This window comes from Gallinula chloropus, assembly GCF_964237585.1.
Source record: "Gallinula chloropus genome assembly, chromosome: 12".
Taxonomy (NCBI): Eukaryota; Metazoa; Chordata; class Aves; order Gruiformes; family Rallidae; genus Gallinula; species Gallinula chloropus.
The window spans coordinates 2,885,688-2,904,068 of record NC_140097.1 but is presented as its reverse complement, the minus strand read 5'-3'; the positions used below and the strand labels follow the sequence as shown (position 1 = coordinate 2,904,068).

Genomic DNA, 18,381 nt, shown 5'->3' with positions numbered 1-18,381 from the left:
TTCCCAGATATTTTCAATATTACTCTACAAAAGTTACCTGTACTTCACAATGGAATTACTTCATTTGAGATTTATGGACTTAAGTTCTTTGTCAGCGTGTGCTGAAATGAGTGGAGTTGTGCCAACAAAGAACATGGCCCTTGAATCATCTGGAATTTATTGCATCTGACACACTGCTTCAAGGGAGAGGAAGAGATTTCTCTAACCTAATGATCGAGTATCTTCATGACAGTCATATGAGGCCTTCACATTTCTGCAGTCCTTGACTTCAGACAAACTGATGGAGTTGCCACAATGATAGTTTTACACGTCTGTGAGGAGCAATCAGAGCACACAGAGAAATCTAAGAAACCATGTTCCAAACCTGAGCTTTTACTCACAATGAGAACCTCTGACACTGTCTTAATGATGACAGGAAAAACACCATCTAAGTTGTCTATAACAAGAAAAATCAGACAAGTTCTTTCTTGGTTTTCCTTGGAAAGCGTTACCTGGCACCCACAGCAGGTCTGTCACTGGAACTAATGACATCCAGTTTGTTTTTTAAAAGGTCAGTAGAAAACACAACATCCTCTTCTGTTACTATTTGACCACTGCCATAACATTCACTTCCCCAGCCCAATCTAGGTGCTGGGAAGACGCTCTTCAAGTTTCACCCCATATTGTCTGTCTGTACCTACATACCCATCAGTGACTCCAGTGGTGGTGACAGCCTGAACAAAAATGTGTTTGAAGGTAAGGGCTGGATGCCCTACCATGCATCGACTGTTTGGAACCAAGGTAAATCCAAAATCCTGAATTCTCAAGACCATTTCTAACACACGGTGTTAAGCCAGAATGAATGTTGAGCTAATAAAGCTTGTGGAAATTTTCTTTTCCTCACCTCACATTATTTTCAGAATGTATTAATATTGTTGAATAGATTCTGCTCTCATTTTATTCATGTGCCTCTAAATTCTCAACATTTTATAACACTTTCATGCACAAAAGCTTTATTCAAGGGAATTGCTTACACCAAAGTGGTTGTTATCTCTAATCTATCTGCCAGTCATATCAACAAAAGTGAAGCCATATAAACCTATTTCTTTCCCCTCTAGTGAGCTACCACTTCCCTCAATAAGAGCTGCGAGTTTGTTTCTCAGTGCAAGGGGTTAAAAAAGATTACATAAATAGTTTTTCTGTCTGCAGAGATACCTTCTTTGAAGCTGTAACATAAGCAATGCTGAGCAGTAAACTACTACTTACATTAATGTAGATTAAGGATCTCAGTGTGTACAGTAAGCGGAGACAGAGAGGAATTTCGCCTTTGCTGCAGTTTCCTGCAAGGAGAGATTTTTCCAAGTTTGAGGAACCGTGGGTCTATTTTTAACAGTTTTAATAATGAAGCCTGGGCTTTTTTCAGCTGAAATCATATCTATTGACTATGGGCTTCGCAAAGTAACATATGACTAATTTAGCATGTTGCCTCTGACATCTGCTCGCTCTCAGAGGCACACGCTGTGCTCATTGTGTTGGTACTGCAGAAGTAATAGGCTACACATGGGTAAGAGTGCTCCGAAATCATCACCGTATTAGAGATAATTTTCTTTATTATGGGACATTTGGGCCAATTTAAAATCATTTCACAAATGGTACAAAACCTCATTGAAGTTCTACTATTTTTATAAGCATCTTAATAAAAAAAGGAAATTTTTTTTTGTCTCCACAGAAAGGACCATAATTACTATTCCCCCTTCGAACATGGATGTAACAGTTGGAGAAAGCATAGTCCTCCCGTGCCAGGTGTCTCATGACCCCTCCGTTGATGTGGTATTCACATGGTCATTCAACGGCAGCACAATTGATTTTAATAGAGGAATACATCATTTTGAAAGGATTGGGAGAGTAAGTTTTTCGAACTCCTCAGCGCTTAATGAAACTATTTGCCACAGTCTTCAGACGACACAAATATTTATCATAATTCCTACATGGCTATTTATATGCAAGGCAAATCACTGCTTCTTTACAAGGGCTGCAGCCATTTATTTTTCTTTCTTAAATTTCATAAAGGCGCTTGAGTTATTTGTGAAGCCATAATAAAAATGTCCACATGAAAGAAACTGATGATAGCTATGAATATTTTAATTTAAAAGCTGAATTTGTTATTAATATTGAGCAATTTATAAAAATGTCCAGTGTGGAAAGCATGTTGTGAGTGATTAGTTTACTTTCTTTGTATCTACAGGAATCTGCTGGGGATTTGATGATAAGAAATATTCAGCTGCAGCATTCCGGGAAATATGTGTGCTTGGTACAAACGATTTTAGACAGTCAATCTGCAACAGTAGATATAATTGTAAGAGGTATGTCTGTTAAACATAGACACATAAATCTTCTGGAGGAATTAGAAATTCTTAACAGCAGCTGTTGTTTGAATGGATTCTAGGATAGCGATTCAAAATTTCAGTAGTGAGATGTTGTAACTCATGTACCGTTGGCCCCAAAATCCGACTGAGATTCTGACCAGCCTGATACTAGTGTGCAGGGAACCCCAGGAGGTCTGTGCAGTTCTGCCATGGGTTCTTTGGAAGGTAAACTTTTCTGGCCACGCAGGTCAAATTGTGGGGAAGTCTACTTGCAGCGGACTGCCGTCATCTGCTCCTTGCTGGGCATCCCTGGGTTACTGTGCAGGCTGGAAAAAAACCCCAAGAGACCTTGTTCCTTTCCACTGTCTGGAGACAATATGAAAAATTATTTTCTGTGGTCAACTACCTAATCTTTTTACTGCCAGCAGCAAGAGCAGTACTGTGATGGGAGCAGATCCTCTAAGCCCTATCAGCAATCAGAAAACCATATAGTTCCCCATCTTGCATTATTTCTAAACCTCAGTTTTTATTAAAGTCAATAAGAATTCCAAAAATGTTGGGTGGCTCATCAAAAGACACACTGGGTAACTCTCCTTGTCAGACAAAAAAAAACCCCATCTTTCCCTTGTTTGTCATTTTCCAATTAGTAACATAAAGACATTTATTTTCCTGACTCAAGACCCCTCATTAATTAGAAAGAAATGTAATACAGACATGAAGCCATCATTTAAAGATTGTATTGCTTTAATAAAACTGCAGCTTCATTAATAATTCCACTGACTTGAGAAATTCAGAGTTGCCCAACCTGACCCAACAATGAATCTTTTTTTTCCTAATAACTTCATCTTAAAATGCTAATCATATTAGGCCCCCCAGGTCCACCAGAAGATCTTAAAGTTGAACATATTTCTAGCACAACTGCTGTGTTATCCTGGAAGTCTGGGATAGATAATAATAGTCCAGTCCAGATCTACAGTGTTCAGACAAGGACTCCTTTCTCAGTTGGATGGCAGGCAGTTTCAACAGGTGAGTGATTTGAGAGCTGCCTTGTATTTTTTCACATATCCCATTAACTACTCCAAAAAGAAATTCTCTTGACATGTTTATTTTACCTTTAGTTCCTGAAGTTGTTAACGGTAGGACTCACAAGGCAACAGTGGTTGACTTGAGCCCTTGGGTTGAGTATGAGTTTCGTGTGGTTGCCAGCAACAGTGTTGGAATTGGGGAGCCGAGCAGACCATCAGCAATACTGAAAACTAAAGCAGCAGGTAAGTCCCTAGTTTCTGTCAGTCCTCTCCACGCAGGCACTTTGCCAGCTCCTGAGTGGGAGAATTGCACTAGGGCAGTACCACCTGCTCCTTAAGGGTTACCAATGTATCTGTCTGGAGTGTTAGTCTGGCTGCTATGGCTCCACAACAGCACATCTGCACTAGGGGTGCAAGGGGTGCTTGCACCTGACTGAGGTACCATACACTCTTCCCTCCGGTTTGGGGTTCACTTGGGCCAGCAATTAAGTCTGGAGCTGGCCCATGCTTTGTCCTTTTAATATGTACCAAAATACCTAATCCCTGTGCCTGAACACAAATTTTCAGTTAAGCAATTGAGGAGCAACGTTTGTTTTCTTCCAATCATAACCATGTTTAAACCCTGCTCAGGGACTTGCATAGGAAATGATAAAGCATGTCCTAGCACAAGCATGAAATGCCTTTGCTGCAGAGGGTGTTTGACATCTGAGCATCAGTAAGGACAGGATATTGGCTTTAACTGGAGGGAATAAATTACAGTATCCAAAGCCCGGTGAAACTAATAGCTTCCACAGACTCCAGGGCGAGATCCTTGCTATCTGTCTGTCTAACCTTTGCACATTTATCTTCTGGAGCCTGGAACCTCATAGGAAGAAGAGTCATTCTTGGATGACCGACACTGTCAGTCCTTTGAACTACTGAATTTGGTACAATTTATTTGAAGCCCAAACCTTTGGTTTGTTTTATGTGTCTGTCTCCTCCAGCCCCCTCCCTGCTTATCAGCTCTCTCCCACCTATAAAGTCAGGGTTTGTAGAACAGAAAGCAGTGAAATGGAAGCAGCTTTTACAATCCACTTTCTCTTTTCTGTTTATCTCATTTGCCATGCTCAGAAGTTTGGCAAGCTGCACGTCAAGGCAGAGCTCAAAATACAGTATTGTACATTACACAGCAGAAACTACACATAGCCTTGGAAAGGGGGATCCGTTTGTTTCTCAGAATGCTACAGTGTTTGTCCCAAGGCAGAATGACTTCAAACTGTATTAAATCAGATGAGTTAAATTCAGTAAGTTCTTTTTCCTATTGTCGAAGCAAAAAAAAAAACTTATACTGGGTTCTCACATCAGAAAAAAACTTTGATTCTTGGAATACCAATTTTGATAGATTTTGTCATCTGTTCAGGTGCAGGGAGACATCAAATGAGTCCTATCAGCAGTCAGAACTGCCTGGCCACTGTGGCAGCAAAGCAGACTGCAGGCTGCTCCCAAGCAAAGGAAAGAGCCTGAGATCCTCCATCCTGGACAAATGATCCTGCCTGGACTTAGGTGTCCATGTCCAGTTGGTACAGAGCCCCTTCCTCCAGCAGGACAAGCACAGGAAACCTTCACATGCAAGGAGTGTGGAGGCAATGTGAAAATGGAAGGCTAAAGAAAAACTAGAGACAGGAAGAGGCCAGATTTTCTAAATTTCCCAGCAGAGCATCACAGATATATGTTCTCCATCACATGATTGATCATGAAGTCAAAATTAGTCTTGAGAAGGTCTTTCTCGCTGTTGCTACCATGGGGCTTTGTAAAGTCTGAAATTCAAACCCACCTTTGCAGTCAGTGAGAGCTTTCATCTTTTAAAGCTTTTTTTCATTTTATTTTATTAGAGGGATAGAAAGAGAAACAATAAAATTAATATTATTTATCATGGCAATAACACAGGGAACATTATTTCCTTACAATAACAAAAGGAGTAGAAAGGCTCACTTCAGGTTTTACTTGCTTAACCCCTTCACTGCTGCAAAGCATTCTGTCTCAAAACACTGTGTGCAGTGGGAGAAGTACCCATTTGGTTTGGTTTTGTTTGGGTTTTTTTAAAATCAGAATAGGAAACTGAGACCACTACCACAGTGTGGGCAGAAGACTGGCCATGAAAGGGTGAATTTGAACTTCACTGCTATAATAGCTATTTTGCCAGCTGAAATCTGAACATTAGTAGATTTGTGGATGCAAATGAGCCACTGTTCATTTCATTAAAATGGAGCTGAGAATTAATTGAGCCTCTGTTGGTGCACTCAGCTGTAAATTTTCATCTGTTTCTCAACTCTGACCCAGTTGAGGCTCTGCTGAGCAGTAGTACGAATTCTTTCCCCATGCAAATGTAGTGAGCACTGAACACATTTAACACATGAACTAATTGAGCATCAACTGGTTCATGAAACAGTGAAACATGAGGTTTGAAAGTCTGTTTTGCCATTTTTTTCCCATTAATGCTGTTCTTTTCAGTCTTAGATGATCTGCCTCTGATGTGCATGAAGACACAGGATTTGAGTGACAAAACTGAATACCTGTGCTAAACCCTCCAAAATAGCCTGGTCCATTTTCACCTGCACTCACTTTTAAGACTGCACAACAAACTTATTGTAAAGGTTTTACATTTCTAGAGAGGATGAAATCAGATAAAAATTTAGGTGTGGACTTGAATCTAGAAGTGATGGTGGGTTCACCTATGTTTCTGTGAACATAAAGGGCCGTTGCCTTTATTGCCTACTGCAGCTGGGCTAAAACTGGGTTGAAGACATAGGGAAGGGCAGGTGGACATGGCAAAACTTGCCAACATCTCTGAAAAAGTGTCTGAGATAGAACTGTCCCACCTATTTCTGCCCCTGTCTTCAGCCTTGTCTCATCCAGTTTTCAAGCAGTGGGAGCTGAATGAAGGGAATGGCAAACAATTTTGATGTTTCTAAAAATAGTACCAAGGTTTTGGAAATGTCAAACAAACCAAACACCCTCTTATCAGAGATTTCTGTCCTGGGCAGTTCGATGGTTGTCCTCTTTCTTTGTATTTCTCCAGCAGCCAAAAAGGAACATGATATCATCCTTGCTAGCAGCTCTATAGAGCTATATACAGTAAGAACAAGGCTGGTTTGTCTAAATCCCATCCATTACATCACAACCCACTTTCCAAACACTGGCAAGGATTTTAGGTTGATGTGGTGAGCCATTGGAATGACGAGAAGCCCTTCAGCCTGGAACCCTAGCACAGTGCTTGACCTTGACCCTGTCCCTGTGGTGCAATACACCTGGAGCAACACAGGGGAATTCAAACTCTAATCAATGAACTTTTGGACACTTATAGTCTTGGGAGAAGCAGAAAAGCAAATTGCAAGTCTTGAGTTTTCTAAGAAAAGTGTGCAGCCAATTAAAAAAATTAATATATTGCTCCAACATGTTTACTGAACAAATGCATAATTAGTAAATCAGTAGTGTTGCGACTACAGTCTGAATGGAACATCATTTTGCCAATTAGTTGATGAGGTATAATAATGTCAGATACTTGATTCTACTAGCTTCTTTAATTAATTTTTTGAACCAGGGTACTCATGTATCAAATACATCTGTGGCTTCAGCCTTAGAAACGTGGAAATGTGTAAATATAATTTCAGTTCATTTAAAATGTGCTGTTATATTATATAGTCCCTGTTCTATGTGTGGAAAGGCAGCATAGCTGCATGTGGGCTAGGAAAATCTCTAATCATGCCATTGATGAAACCCACCCTCAGCAGAAGAGGTGGGTAGTCGCAAGCACCAACATCTTTTCTTCTCCAGTTCCTGTCGTGACACCAACAAATGTCAGCGGAGGTGGAGGGAGCCGTTCTGAGCTGGTCATCACATGGGAGGTAATTGTTAGCTCAATTAACCTAAGCTGTCTAATGGGGAAGAGACCATGGGTGAAATCCCAACCCTGCTGAAATCCAAAGGCTTTTGGTCATTGGCTTTGTCTCAGCCTGGATTTCACCCTGCATCTGCAGAGAAAACAGCCTGTAAGATATACAGCAAGTTTTCTGTGTTACAGCCAACAATTTATAAAAATAAACAGTTTAAGAGGCATGTTGTAAAGATGTTTAGAAGTCTCTATAACCCTCTTATCTCCATTGTACAGGAGGTGCTTAGCACACTAATCTGCTTGGCCATTTTCTGCATTAACATTTTTCATACTTTTGTTTACATGTTTTTCATTCTGGAACACTGTGCTGACAAGACATATCCTATTATGCGTTAAAGGAGATGAGCCCTTTAATTCTCCAGGACTCCAGTGAGAGGAGAGAATATACATTTTCAGAATGGTTAATACCATACTACAAGTTGCAACGGGTGAGCACAGGTCATGTCAGAGAGCAGCAAGTGAGCGGGGTGGGAAGGAGCCCTACTTCTCCACCCACCCAGCAGCATCCTCGTGGGTGCTGTGATGAAGGCAGGCAGCATCTTGAAAGTACGGGACAGTGGTAGGGCAGGTATGTGGTTGGGGCTTCAACCTGATGGAAAAACTCCCCAAAACAAGGCTCCCACCCCCTGGGTTCTTCATTGACACCGAAAAATAGGTATGAAGTGAATGTGACTCACCTAATGAAATCTGGCTCAGGACATCTGACTGAAGTGGGAGCTAATCCCTGCCACCAGCAGCACCTAGCCTGGAGGGTGGGGGTCAGACAGCCCTCTCATGTATCCTGTGATCAGATGTGGCTGTCTCAGAGGCAGCACAAGGTGACCTCTGTTTAGTTCCTGATTTGGGATGGGGCTGCTGAAAGCACAGTGCTGCCTTTATAAGTTGGGGGGACAGGGGGAAGAAAAAAAAAAGAAAAAAAGAGACTGCTGGTTCAGCTTCAGCAAGGAAAGGTGTCTGCTCCATCCCCAGACTTCATGCTTTCTCCAAAGAAATGCCCAAGCTCCTGTGTACAGTTTGAAGGAAAGGAAAAAGAATTAAATTCAACTAAAAGTGATGGTGTTCATCAGCTGAGTGAATACTCTGTATGTTGAAAAAACGGTGTCTTTAGGGGAGGAAGGGAAGTGATAGAGGAAAATTGAGGGAAAAAAAATAATCCCAGACTGGTTTGGAGGGGACCCAAAAGCCCACCCCAAATGCCACCCCTGCCTCAGTATAACCTCCCCTAGCCCATGGTACCCAAAACCCCGTCCAACCTGACCTTGAACCCTGCCAGGGAGAAATATCCACTAGAGGAAAAAGTGTTGCCAATGCTTTCCCCTTTCTGTGCCCCAAACAGCGTGCAGCTGCACTTCCACTGAACTGAATTTCCCTCCATACACATCTTTCACTGCTTTGTTCCATTTTCTCCTCTCCTGATACACTCTTTGGGAGCAGAAGAACATGAAAATTGAAAACAACCTGAGAGATCTCAATCAAATTATCCCATTGGACTTCATAGTGTGTCCTGAAAAATAGTCAGAAGAAATACTAATTATGCCAAGCTAACAACACTGAACATGACTCTCTGGCTTTCTGTGATGAACCCACTAAACATCTTGATTAAATCTGAGGTCACAGAAGCCTCAAAAACAAATTAAATGCTCTAGAAAGTAGCTTGAACTCTTATAAACCCTCAGTGCACCATCATCACTCACACTTAACTCTCTCAGGACTGGAAAAGAGATAGAAGTAGGCATATGGGGGTTGGACTCGATGATCCCTGGAGGTCCTTTCCAGCCCCTAAAATTCTGTGAATATCAGAGGAAAGACATGTTTGTTATATATGCCATGGTAGCATTATTATTAGAAATGGAAGGAATTTAGGAAGAAAAATATCATCAAATCAGTGTCCTGAAGCCTTCTGATATACGTTAGTGCTCCCAGTGGTTTCTCCACAGGAGAGGACCTTGGAGCATGGAACCACCTCAGGGGTTGTGTTTGTGCCACTATGATTTCGTCTCTCTTTTTCCACCATCTAAAATAAATGAAGTTTTGCTGAGAAATGCATCCTTCCTCCATGTACTACTGATCTTTCTCTCTTTCATAAGCGTTCTTGTGTTTTGAGCAGCCAATGTACAAGTATTTTTATCCCAAGAAAACAACAAAAAAATTGATGCTGGATACAGTGTTGATGTAATTGCCTGTTCAGTGTGAGTCATTAATACATATCTTGACATGAGGTTTTATTAATAGAAACATTCATTTGCCATGTTGACTTGCAATAACATCTCTGTTCTAAACCAACTTAAATAGGGATATGTTCGTGCACTTGAGACTTTCACTTGTGCTAAAAAAATATGTAAGTAGTGTCCTCATATGCAGGCAATTATACAGCTGACACACACTTCTCTATATACATTTGCTCCTTTCCTGACTCTTTTTTTTTTGTTCAAAACTCATTTATTTAAAATTAGCATTCCTATACCACTTGGGGAAAAAAAAAACCCAACTCAGCTACAACCTGTGCTGAGTGAAATGCTTTTAATTTTGAAAACTTCATGCCTGAAAGAGAATAACTTTAATGGAGCTGATCAGATCTTTTGTTTCTAAATTGATTGCCTCAATAGATTTATTATTTTGATTTTTATTTCAATATTACATTGACTGATAGAGCAAACATTATTATCTTCTCTAAGGCACAGTCAACTAAATCAATACCACTAAAATATACTCAGAGAATGAAGATTCAATTAAAACAGTGTCTACTTGCAAATGCTTATTGACTGACTGCCTTGTCACTACAGCCAGTTCCTGAAGAACTACAAAATGGGGAAGGTTTTGGCTACATCATCATGTTTCGTCCTCTTGGCTCAACAACCTGGACAAAAGCAGTGGTGGCTTCAGTAGAAGCAAACAAATATGTTTATAGGAATGAAAGCATTACACCTCTCTCTCCTTTTGAAGTGAAGGTTGGTGTCTACAACAACGAAGGGGAAGGGACCCTAAGCTCCATATCCATTGTCTACTCAGGAGAAGACGGTAACTCATGTTATTCTTATTAGTAATGATTGTGTAGCATCAGTAGGTCCCAGACATGATCAGACAGATCTCCACAGGGTTATTAAGGAGCTTGCTTAAAGCTGCTCATTGAAGATTGACAGGAGACATGAGGGAGAAGATGGGGAAATGAAGCAAACAGAAGCAGGGGGCAGATTTTCAGAATCACTTTAAGCAGACAGCGCATTTCAACTCCTTTGCTCCCAAAGAGCTCCCACTGAGTGGGCTGGGAAAATCAGGAGATGTTTGAAAGTGTGGCTGTTAGAGGGTCTAGCTTTTCAAACAGCTCAATGCCACTGACCTCTGAAAATCTGTCCCAATTTATGGGCAATGATCAGTTTTGAAGAATTATAGTTTTGCTGATGTTCCAGAATAAAGAGGGGGCAAACTTAGGGATTCACATCAGGTTTCAGGAGTCTCTGTCTGTTCCTTTCCACCCAGAATCTCTTTTCTTGAATCTCCCTCAGCTTTGACATGATACTCTTTGGTAACAGAAATGATCCACCAGCTGTGTTCTCTCCCATCACCCAGAGCCGCAGATAGCACCAGCAGGAGCTTCGGCGCTGAGTGTTTCGGCAGCGGAGGTGGAGGTCTCCTGGCAGCCTATTGCATGGAACAGGCACACGGGCAGGGTGCTGGGCTATGAGGTGAGGAAGCTGGTTCTGGTGTCTGACACCTTACAGATGTCCCTTCCCCAGGCACATTTGTATTCTGGTTCCTCCTCCCTTGCTTCTGAGTCAACAGACAATGGAGCTCTTCACCCTGCTCTCATTAACAACATTTCACCTGAGATAATCACAAGCCTTTACAGACCAGGGCTGCAGCTCTGTCCCAGACTCTTTGTAATGTAAATTAAAACCTCAAGATTAATCATTAGTGATGACCACTATAAAAGGTCTCATGCTTGACTCTACGAAGCACAGCTGATCTCTTCTTACACCACTGTAACACCACCTGAGCAGGATGGGTACTCCAGAGTCTGAGGGCATGCTGGTGACCCACAGTGCTGCTTACACAGCAGGATAAGTGCACTTCATTGCTATCCAAAGCTTGTGCTGTGGTGTGTGTGAAATGGTTTTGGCTTCTGGCTCCTAGTTGTAGTGAGCACCTGCTCATTTACTAATGACTGGCAGGTTTTTTTACCCACGTGTTGGGGTAGGTATAATTCCTGGGCATTCTACTTGTACAGCAAACCATTTTTTTTTTTAATTTTTTGTTTGTTTTGGGTTTTTTCTTTTTTGTTATAGAGAAGCTAAACCAAGAGTAAAGCAAGTCAGAAATTATTTAAATTCTGGCCTACAATTACAAAACTATCAATGAAAGTAATAGGAGCCTTGTACAATACAGAAACCTTCCTAAATCAATTACTCACTAAAAAAAGAAAAGCATCCCTGGTGTAAGTAGCTGTCACTGAATCAAAACTAGAGGCAGGGTACAAAATAATTAAAAAACCTCTTAGATGACTGAGATAATTGTCTCTTTCTTTGTATCTTTTAAAGTTTTCTTCAAACCATAAAATCAAATAAGCTTTTAAGATTTCTCACCTTATCAAAGGTTTCCTTTTGGACATATATAAAGTTATGGATTTAATTTACCTCCTTAATTGGCATTCAGTCTCTGAAATTTCATTTCTTCTCTATAAATATTCATGCTTGTTTTTATTTCCTCCTAGTTTCGAATCCAAAAGAAATCCTGTATTCCTTGAACTCTTCATTGTCAGCAAGTCTGCTTCCCAGCCAAATCTGTAATTGATGGAAAACAATGAATTGCTGTCCTTTGTTCTGACTTCTCAGGTTTTGTATTGGACTGATGATCCCAAGGAAAGCACAGCTGGTAAAGTCAGAGTCAATGGGAATGTAACAGCCAAAAACATCACAGGACTAAAAGCCAACACGGTGTATTTTGCAACGGTTCGAGCTTACAACACTGCAGGGACGGGGCCCTCTAGCACCCCAGTAAATGTCACCACTAAAAAATCGCGTGAGTATTCAGTTTTGCACAACAAATGCTGCAAAGTCCCAAGTGTGATAGTGACATTTCAGCTTCCTGTGACCCCTGGTTGATAAATGTTGCAATATCAAAGACAAGTGGATCCCAAATTTCTTTGTAAAATTAAGCAACAGAACCTGGAACTAAGAGACTTCTCTGTCTCTTCCCTGGCAATGTTTCTGTGGACACCATGAACTTTATCCTCTCTCTGTCATTTAAGACATTAATGTGACGTTTATCTTGGGCTTCAGTTCTGTCTCAATGGGCGCCAAAATTCTCACCTTAAATCAGACCTGGGGAGGTTATTTCATTTACCCAATTCCATTTATATGCCAAGAATTCTGTACACCTACAAAATTAGATAACCCTGGTGTTCGTGTTCCTACAGAGTTGCAACAGTTAGGAAGGATTTCCTTGTGTGTTGCAACACGGGGAGATTTCAAAAGAGATGCTGAGGCAGTACAGGAAAGATGTTCCACAGGTCCAACAATAGATTTGGATGGGGGAATATGGGTATTTTTTTTTAAATAAAAATATTAAATGCTCCAAATACATTGCTTTTTTTGAGACCTTTTTAACTGTGCACTCCTGAAGGTGGCATATGGGATTCATTCATAGAAATACTATTAAGCCATTAATTTTTTAGAATTTTTAATTGGAGAAGCAAAACCATATGCTCTTCTGATTGTGAGAAGCAGCTTCAGGAAGCCAATGTTTTCATGGGCACATCCTTCAAGGCAATAAGGAAGCACTGAGCACCATCCTGCAGGGTTGAACCTGTGAAGTAAATGTTTGCTAAGAGCAAAATTGTCATAAAGCATCAGGAATCTGCTATGGACCCGAGTGCCCCAAAGTCATTCCTGGTTTAGTATTCTGGGTTTTATTTTCATTTTTCTTGGACTCTGTTTTCCCAATAAACAAAAAGGGAAATAGTTCTCCTGTCTCCCACCAATTCTCCTCTTGTTTATGTGCTGCTTCATGCTGTTACTTAAGAGCAAGGCAGGAACAAACATATGAGTTAATGATAAATGTTACCATTTAATGTAATTAACATAAACAAAAATAAGGCCAGAGAAGGTATTTTTTAAAGACACTTCAATTTCTTCATCCAAAAAAACACCTTATGTCTATTACTTTCTATATTTGTATGTGTATGAAAGACAAGTTAAAGACATGGCAGTCAAGTGACAAGACATATAAGGAATAAATTTGCTTTTATTTTACATTGACTTCATCTTCTGTCAAATTCAGGGTTGTGCTAATGGCTCATTTAAAAATTAAAGTCAAAATAACCCTTTTAATATTTAAAACCATATATTAAATTTTTAAGCTCTAGTCCCTGAGAGATGCAAGCACTTTTAATATGAGTAGAGATAATATGTCAAGAGAATATAAACAATGTACATCTACAGCAGGAGCTTTAGCTTCAAGGTAAAAGCTCTGTCTTCCTACTCATCGTCCAGGCTTCCTAAAATGTCTTGTGCATGCCCTTATTGGAGAGACTAGGCAATGCTAAAATAGTCTTTTTGCCAAATAGGTGCAACTCTGGTTGAAACCTATTTATCTAAGATCAATTTAAGGTCTAAGTTCATATCTAGAAATGATGCCTTCCTTCCATGAATATACTACTCCATCGGGAGCCATGATGAAGCTCAGTTCTTCTGCTTCTTCACTTACATGTCATGGATTTCAGAGATGTCCTTGTTTTGATTCATAAATATATACCTCATCAGATAGGGGTGCTAGAAATACTTCCCAAGGATAAACCTCAATTCTACAGCAACAAGGCCAAGTGTTGCCTAAAACATGACAGTGACATCATTAACTTAAACTTAAGTTTGAAAGAAATCATGGCTTTTTACCAGATCAACAGTACCTTCTGAATTACATCACTTAATCATCAGTACATAGGAACTGTAAGGAGAAAAGAAGGATCCCAGAAGTTAAGCATTTTAAAATCAGGTCTGGGTGCCTCACATGTGTCTCCAAACCACACTCCCTTTTTCTTATTTCTGTTCCAGTCCTTATTTCCTCTAACACCCCCAGTGCTGTCCTCCCAGGTGGGGTCCAGGAGATCACACCACGGAGAAGGAGCTAATGTGTTGTTCTAAATCTGAGATACAGTTCAAAGGCACAGTTTGGACTTCACATGTTCACACAGGATTCGATTTCAGTCACTTGTAGGCAAATTTTCAAAGTCCTGGCACTTAGGCATAGAAAGCCTTTGAAAAGCTACTCTCAGCCTATTGTACTGAGAATTTATAAAATCCTACAATGTTTCATGATGGATCACATGGAGACTTTAATGTGTAGCTCTTTGTAACCTGTCCTCATGGCTTATGAAAATCTCCTCTTTTGTATTTTGCACTTCGTTTTAGCTTTCTCTGAAATCCACCCAGCAAAACATTCCCTGGTACATTAAAATACAGATAGAGGAACAATACAGTGCTTAACCAAAATCTATCACGTATAACTCGAACTGTCAGACACTGTCAGGCTTTTCCTAATTTCGAAAACGAACTCTCCCAGTAAGTGGTTTTGTGCTATGAATAGATCTTTAGTTCTGAGGAAAACGAGAGCAATGATGGACTGGAAAATATATTTTTTTAAACTTAAAATTTGATTCAACCCATGCATTTGCTGCCTCCATGTCAGCAGCTCACTCAATTGCACAATGCAAATTAATATTCAGTTGTATCTTGTGATTACCATCAGCTGTTTCTTTTAAAGCACCAAGTCAACCCCCAGCAAACATCGCCTGGAAGCTGACAAATTCCAAAATCTGCTTGAACTGGGAACACGTGAAAACGATGGAGAATGAATCAGAGGTGCTAGGCTACAAAGTAAGTAATTTCTTCATCTTATTAATCAGAGATGTTGTTTATAACAGAGATATAAACATTGACTTGTTGGAACGCGACTGGAAAACAGAGATTTTCTGGAGTTTTTGGGGTGGTTGGCTGATCTTTGTACAAATGGGAGAAGATCTGTTCATTCAGAGTAGGGTCTCTTTATCCCACTGCTGGGTAACTCCTGTCCCATTTCCCTTGTAATGACAGAAGATTCTTGCATTCACATCTTCCTTGGAAAGGAGTTTTACATGTATATAAGGAGGAGAGAACAGTCTCCTCAGCATTAAAGACAGGTATAAAACACATTTAAAAGTTCTCTCTGGCAATTCATAAATGTACCTTTGAAAATAGATAGGAAGTTACTCACGTAAAGATCAATGTGAGTGAAGTAAAAAGCACTCCCATAAATCTATTTTTTAAGGGAAGGAATTTTAGTTTAAAGTTGCTTTGCAACACCTCTGACCCCAAAAGACTTATGGAAAGACTTTTCTACTCTTGAAGGTTTGTAAAAATGGAGATGGAGAAGGCTTACACGAGAAAAGGTTCTCAGGATCCAGATCCTCATGTGGCCAGGCATTTCAATGTCTATACAGAATTTTTTATCTTCTTTTCCAGCCTAGTGAGTGTGTTTGAGCAGCTCCACATGCTCAGGAAAAACTTAAAACTTGACTATTAAGTTTGTTTCCTTTGTGTCTAACCTACCACTTCCAGGCTACGCTTGCTTAGTACATTCTGTTGGTGAAGAGCACAAGTTCTCACTGTGGAACTTACTGTGCGGTCCCTGTGTCTCCTGCTTTGCCCTTCAGTTGCTCTTTCTAACTTAACTTTGTCTAAAGATTGTCATGAGAAAGGAGTCAAACACAGTCAGAGTTGTGCTGGCAAGGAAGAAAGACTCCTTGGAGGGAAATTGCTGATGATACTCCTTAGGATCCCTGCCTAGACTCCCCGATCTGCTTTGCACCTTGACTCAATGATTCATTAGCAGAAGACCTGTGTGTGAGCAGGCACCGGGTCTGTTATGGTTTGTTATAGAAACATGCTTCCCAATTGGAAACCCAGATGTTACTGTCCAAATCCCTGTCCTACCTGGAAGTCTTTAAAGCACACCACTAGACTCCTTAACAAGTGATAATTATGAAAGTCAACATGAATATTTCAAGCTGACTATAAATGCTCACTGGTAAAAATTAAGTAACTCTTATTTGCTGATCCCTTTTCCCTTAGATTTTGTATAGACAAAACAGACATAGCAAAACTCACATTCTGGAGACAAACAACACTTCAGCTGAACTTCTGGTACCTTTTGAAGAAGATTATCTCATAGAAATCAGAACAGTCAGTGATGGTGGGGACGGCAGCAGCAGTGAGGAAATTAGGATTCCAAAAATATCAAGTATGTGAGATTTTAATTTTATTTTTTCCCCCCCAGAGTGTTATTGCATAACAAGAAATCTCCGTGCCTCTAAAAACTACAATGGGTTAGCAGACTTTCCATTACTACAGGTGGTCTCCCTCCCGTTGCTTTGGAATGCTGGGAATACTTAGATTAGTCTCTGGTAACTTGCATTCATTAGTGGAGAAAGTGTTTTGCACAACACTTAGGTGTGACCTTAGTTTTAGTGCAGGTCTCCATCTGCCCTGGCTGACACTAAATAGAGAACTAAGCTTTGTTATTAAAGTTGGAGCTGCTACTCTCATGTAATGTGGCTCTGAACCTGCTCTGGAGCTGCTGCTGCTGAGACAGATCCTCAGCCCTGCTCCACGGTTGGGGGGGGATGTTGCCCAGGCTCCAGTCTCTGCCCTTATAAATACCTTATTATACTTGCAAATTGGAGCTTAGTTTTTGCAACAAATTATCCAAAACCTTCCTGAAGGTAGATATTCACAGGAAAGGTGGGAAGCTGATTCAGGCCCACACTCTGTGGAGCTGCTGCTGCTACGTAAAAAAAAGAAATAAGGAAATAGAAATAACACTGGTGAATAACGTTTCAGTTTGGAAACAGAACCCAGGTGACTGTTATGCTGGAATACATAGAACATTTTCTTCTTTTGACACAAGTTTACTTTTATATTCTTGTAATTTTTACAGGTTTAAGCTCCAGAGGAATAAAATTAAGGGCAAACCATATACTGGCACCTGGGATCCTGCTACTGGGTTCTGTTCTTATGCACCCTCTTCCTTGATGACTAAAGCAACACTCAGCCATGGACTTTGAAAAATAAACCATGTGTAGATTTTATCTTAATACTTCACCATGACCAACATTCCTGGTAAAGGATGATAGTAGGGATGGGGAAGGGGCATAGAAGCTGTGTATTATTATGAGAACTTTAAGTATCAATATTAAATTAATTTTTTAAAAAATAAGCTTTGAAATGATTGGATAAATATCCATGCATTAATTAAATGGAGTGGTGCCAAACATAACTTGAGGTTGGGAGGAGAGTGGCCTCAAACTTTTTACAAGCAGTAGTTCTTACTGCAGCTGCAGTGTCATGGTATGTCAGGCATGAAAGGCTGATGCCAAGCTGAGAGAAGAGCAGGCTTGCACTTGCTTCTGATGTGGATATTATTTATCTCATGTTCTTCAGTATAAGCTGTAAAAAAAACCCCAGCACTTTCAATTAAATAAAAGGTATTTGTTTAATTTTTGCACTTGTTTGTATGACAGGGAGAGTTGTACTATATATTATATGAAATGTGCCACGCTATTTTCTTCAGAAAAGGGAGACTTAAATAAAAGAAATCATGTGTACCAACCCAAAGCCCATTCAATTCAGAAGAAAGACTTTCAGTGGCATCAGTGAGCCTTGAACCAGGTCTGATTGAGACAGAGCAGTACCTTTTATAATATGAGATACTTTACATATCTTGAAAGGCATTTTAAAGGACTTTTTCATGCAAAGACTATTCTGACCAACAAAACCAGCAGAGATGCTGAATGCTTTTTTTGAAGGGAGGTTGAAATACATCTGTCTTCAAGCAGCTTCTGTTGCTCTCTCACCTGATATTGTTATTCTTTGCTGTAGCTTGAAAGTGTAGATTCATCTTTGGGCTGGCTACGAAGGCAAATGAGAAGAACATTGATTTGAATCATTTTGAAATATAAATAAAAGCTTCTAACTAAGTCCTGCAATCTATTGAGTTATTGGCATGGTAAACACCAGAGTGAGCACGGCTTTCAAGTCAGTAGATATCACTC

General features: G+C 40.2%; 1 protein-coding gene across 1 annotated transcript in view; it reads left to right on the top strand.

The window, feature by feature from the left end:
- Positions 1–17,362, top strand: part of LOC311196049 (contactin-6-like) — a gene marked incomplete at both ends in the record, with an annotated part of 111,192 nt that extends 93,830 nt beyond the window's left edge. Inside the window, 11 exons of the mRNA XM_084269544.1 lie at positions 1,709–1,884; positions 2,225–2,342; positions 3,213–3,371; positions 3,464–3,613; positions 7,184–7,254; positions 10,085–10,319; positions 10,869–10,984; positions 12,131–12,317; positions 15,057–15,169; positions 16,403–16,571; positions 17,268–17,362. Of these exons, the coding sequence (XP_084125670.1) occupies positions 1,709–1,884; positions 2,225–2,342; positions 3,213–3,371; positions 3,464–3,613; positions 7,184–7,254; positions 10,085–10,319; positions 10,869–10,984; positions 12,131–12,317; positions 15,057–15,169; positions 16,403–16,571; positions 17,268–17,362 (1,589 nt within the window). The remainder of the gene's footprint in view (positions 1–1,708; positions 1,885–2,224; positions 2,343–3,212; positions 3,372–3,463; positions 3,614–7,183; positions 7,255–10,084; positions 10,320–10,868; positions 10,985–12,130; positions 12,318–15,056; positions 15,170–16,402; positions 16,572–17,267) is intronic.
- Positions 17,363–18,381: the final 1,019 nt, after the last annotated feature.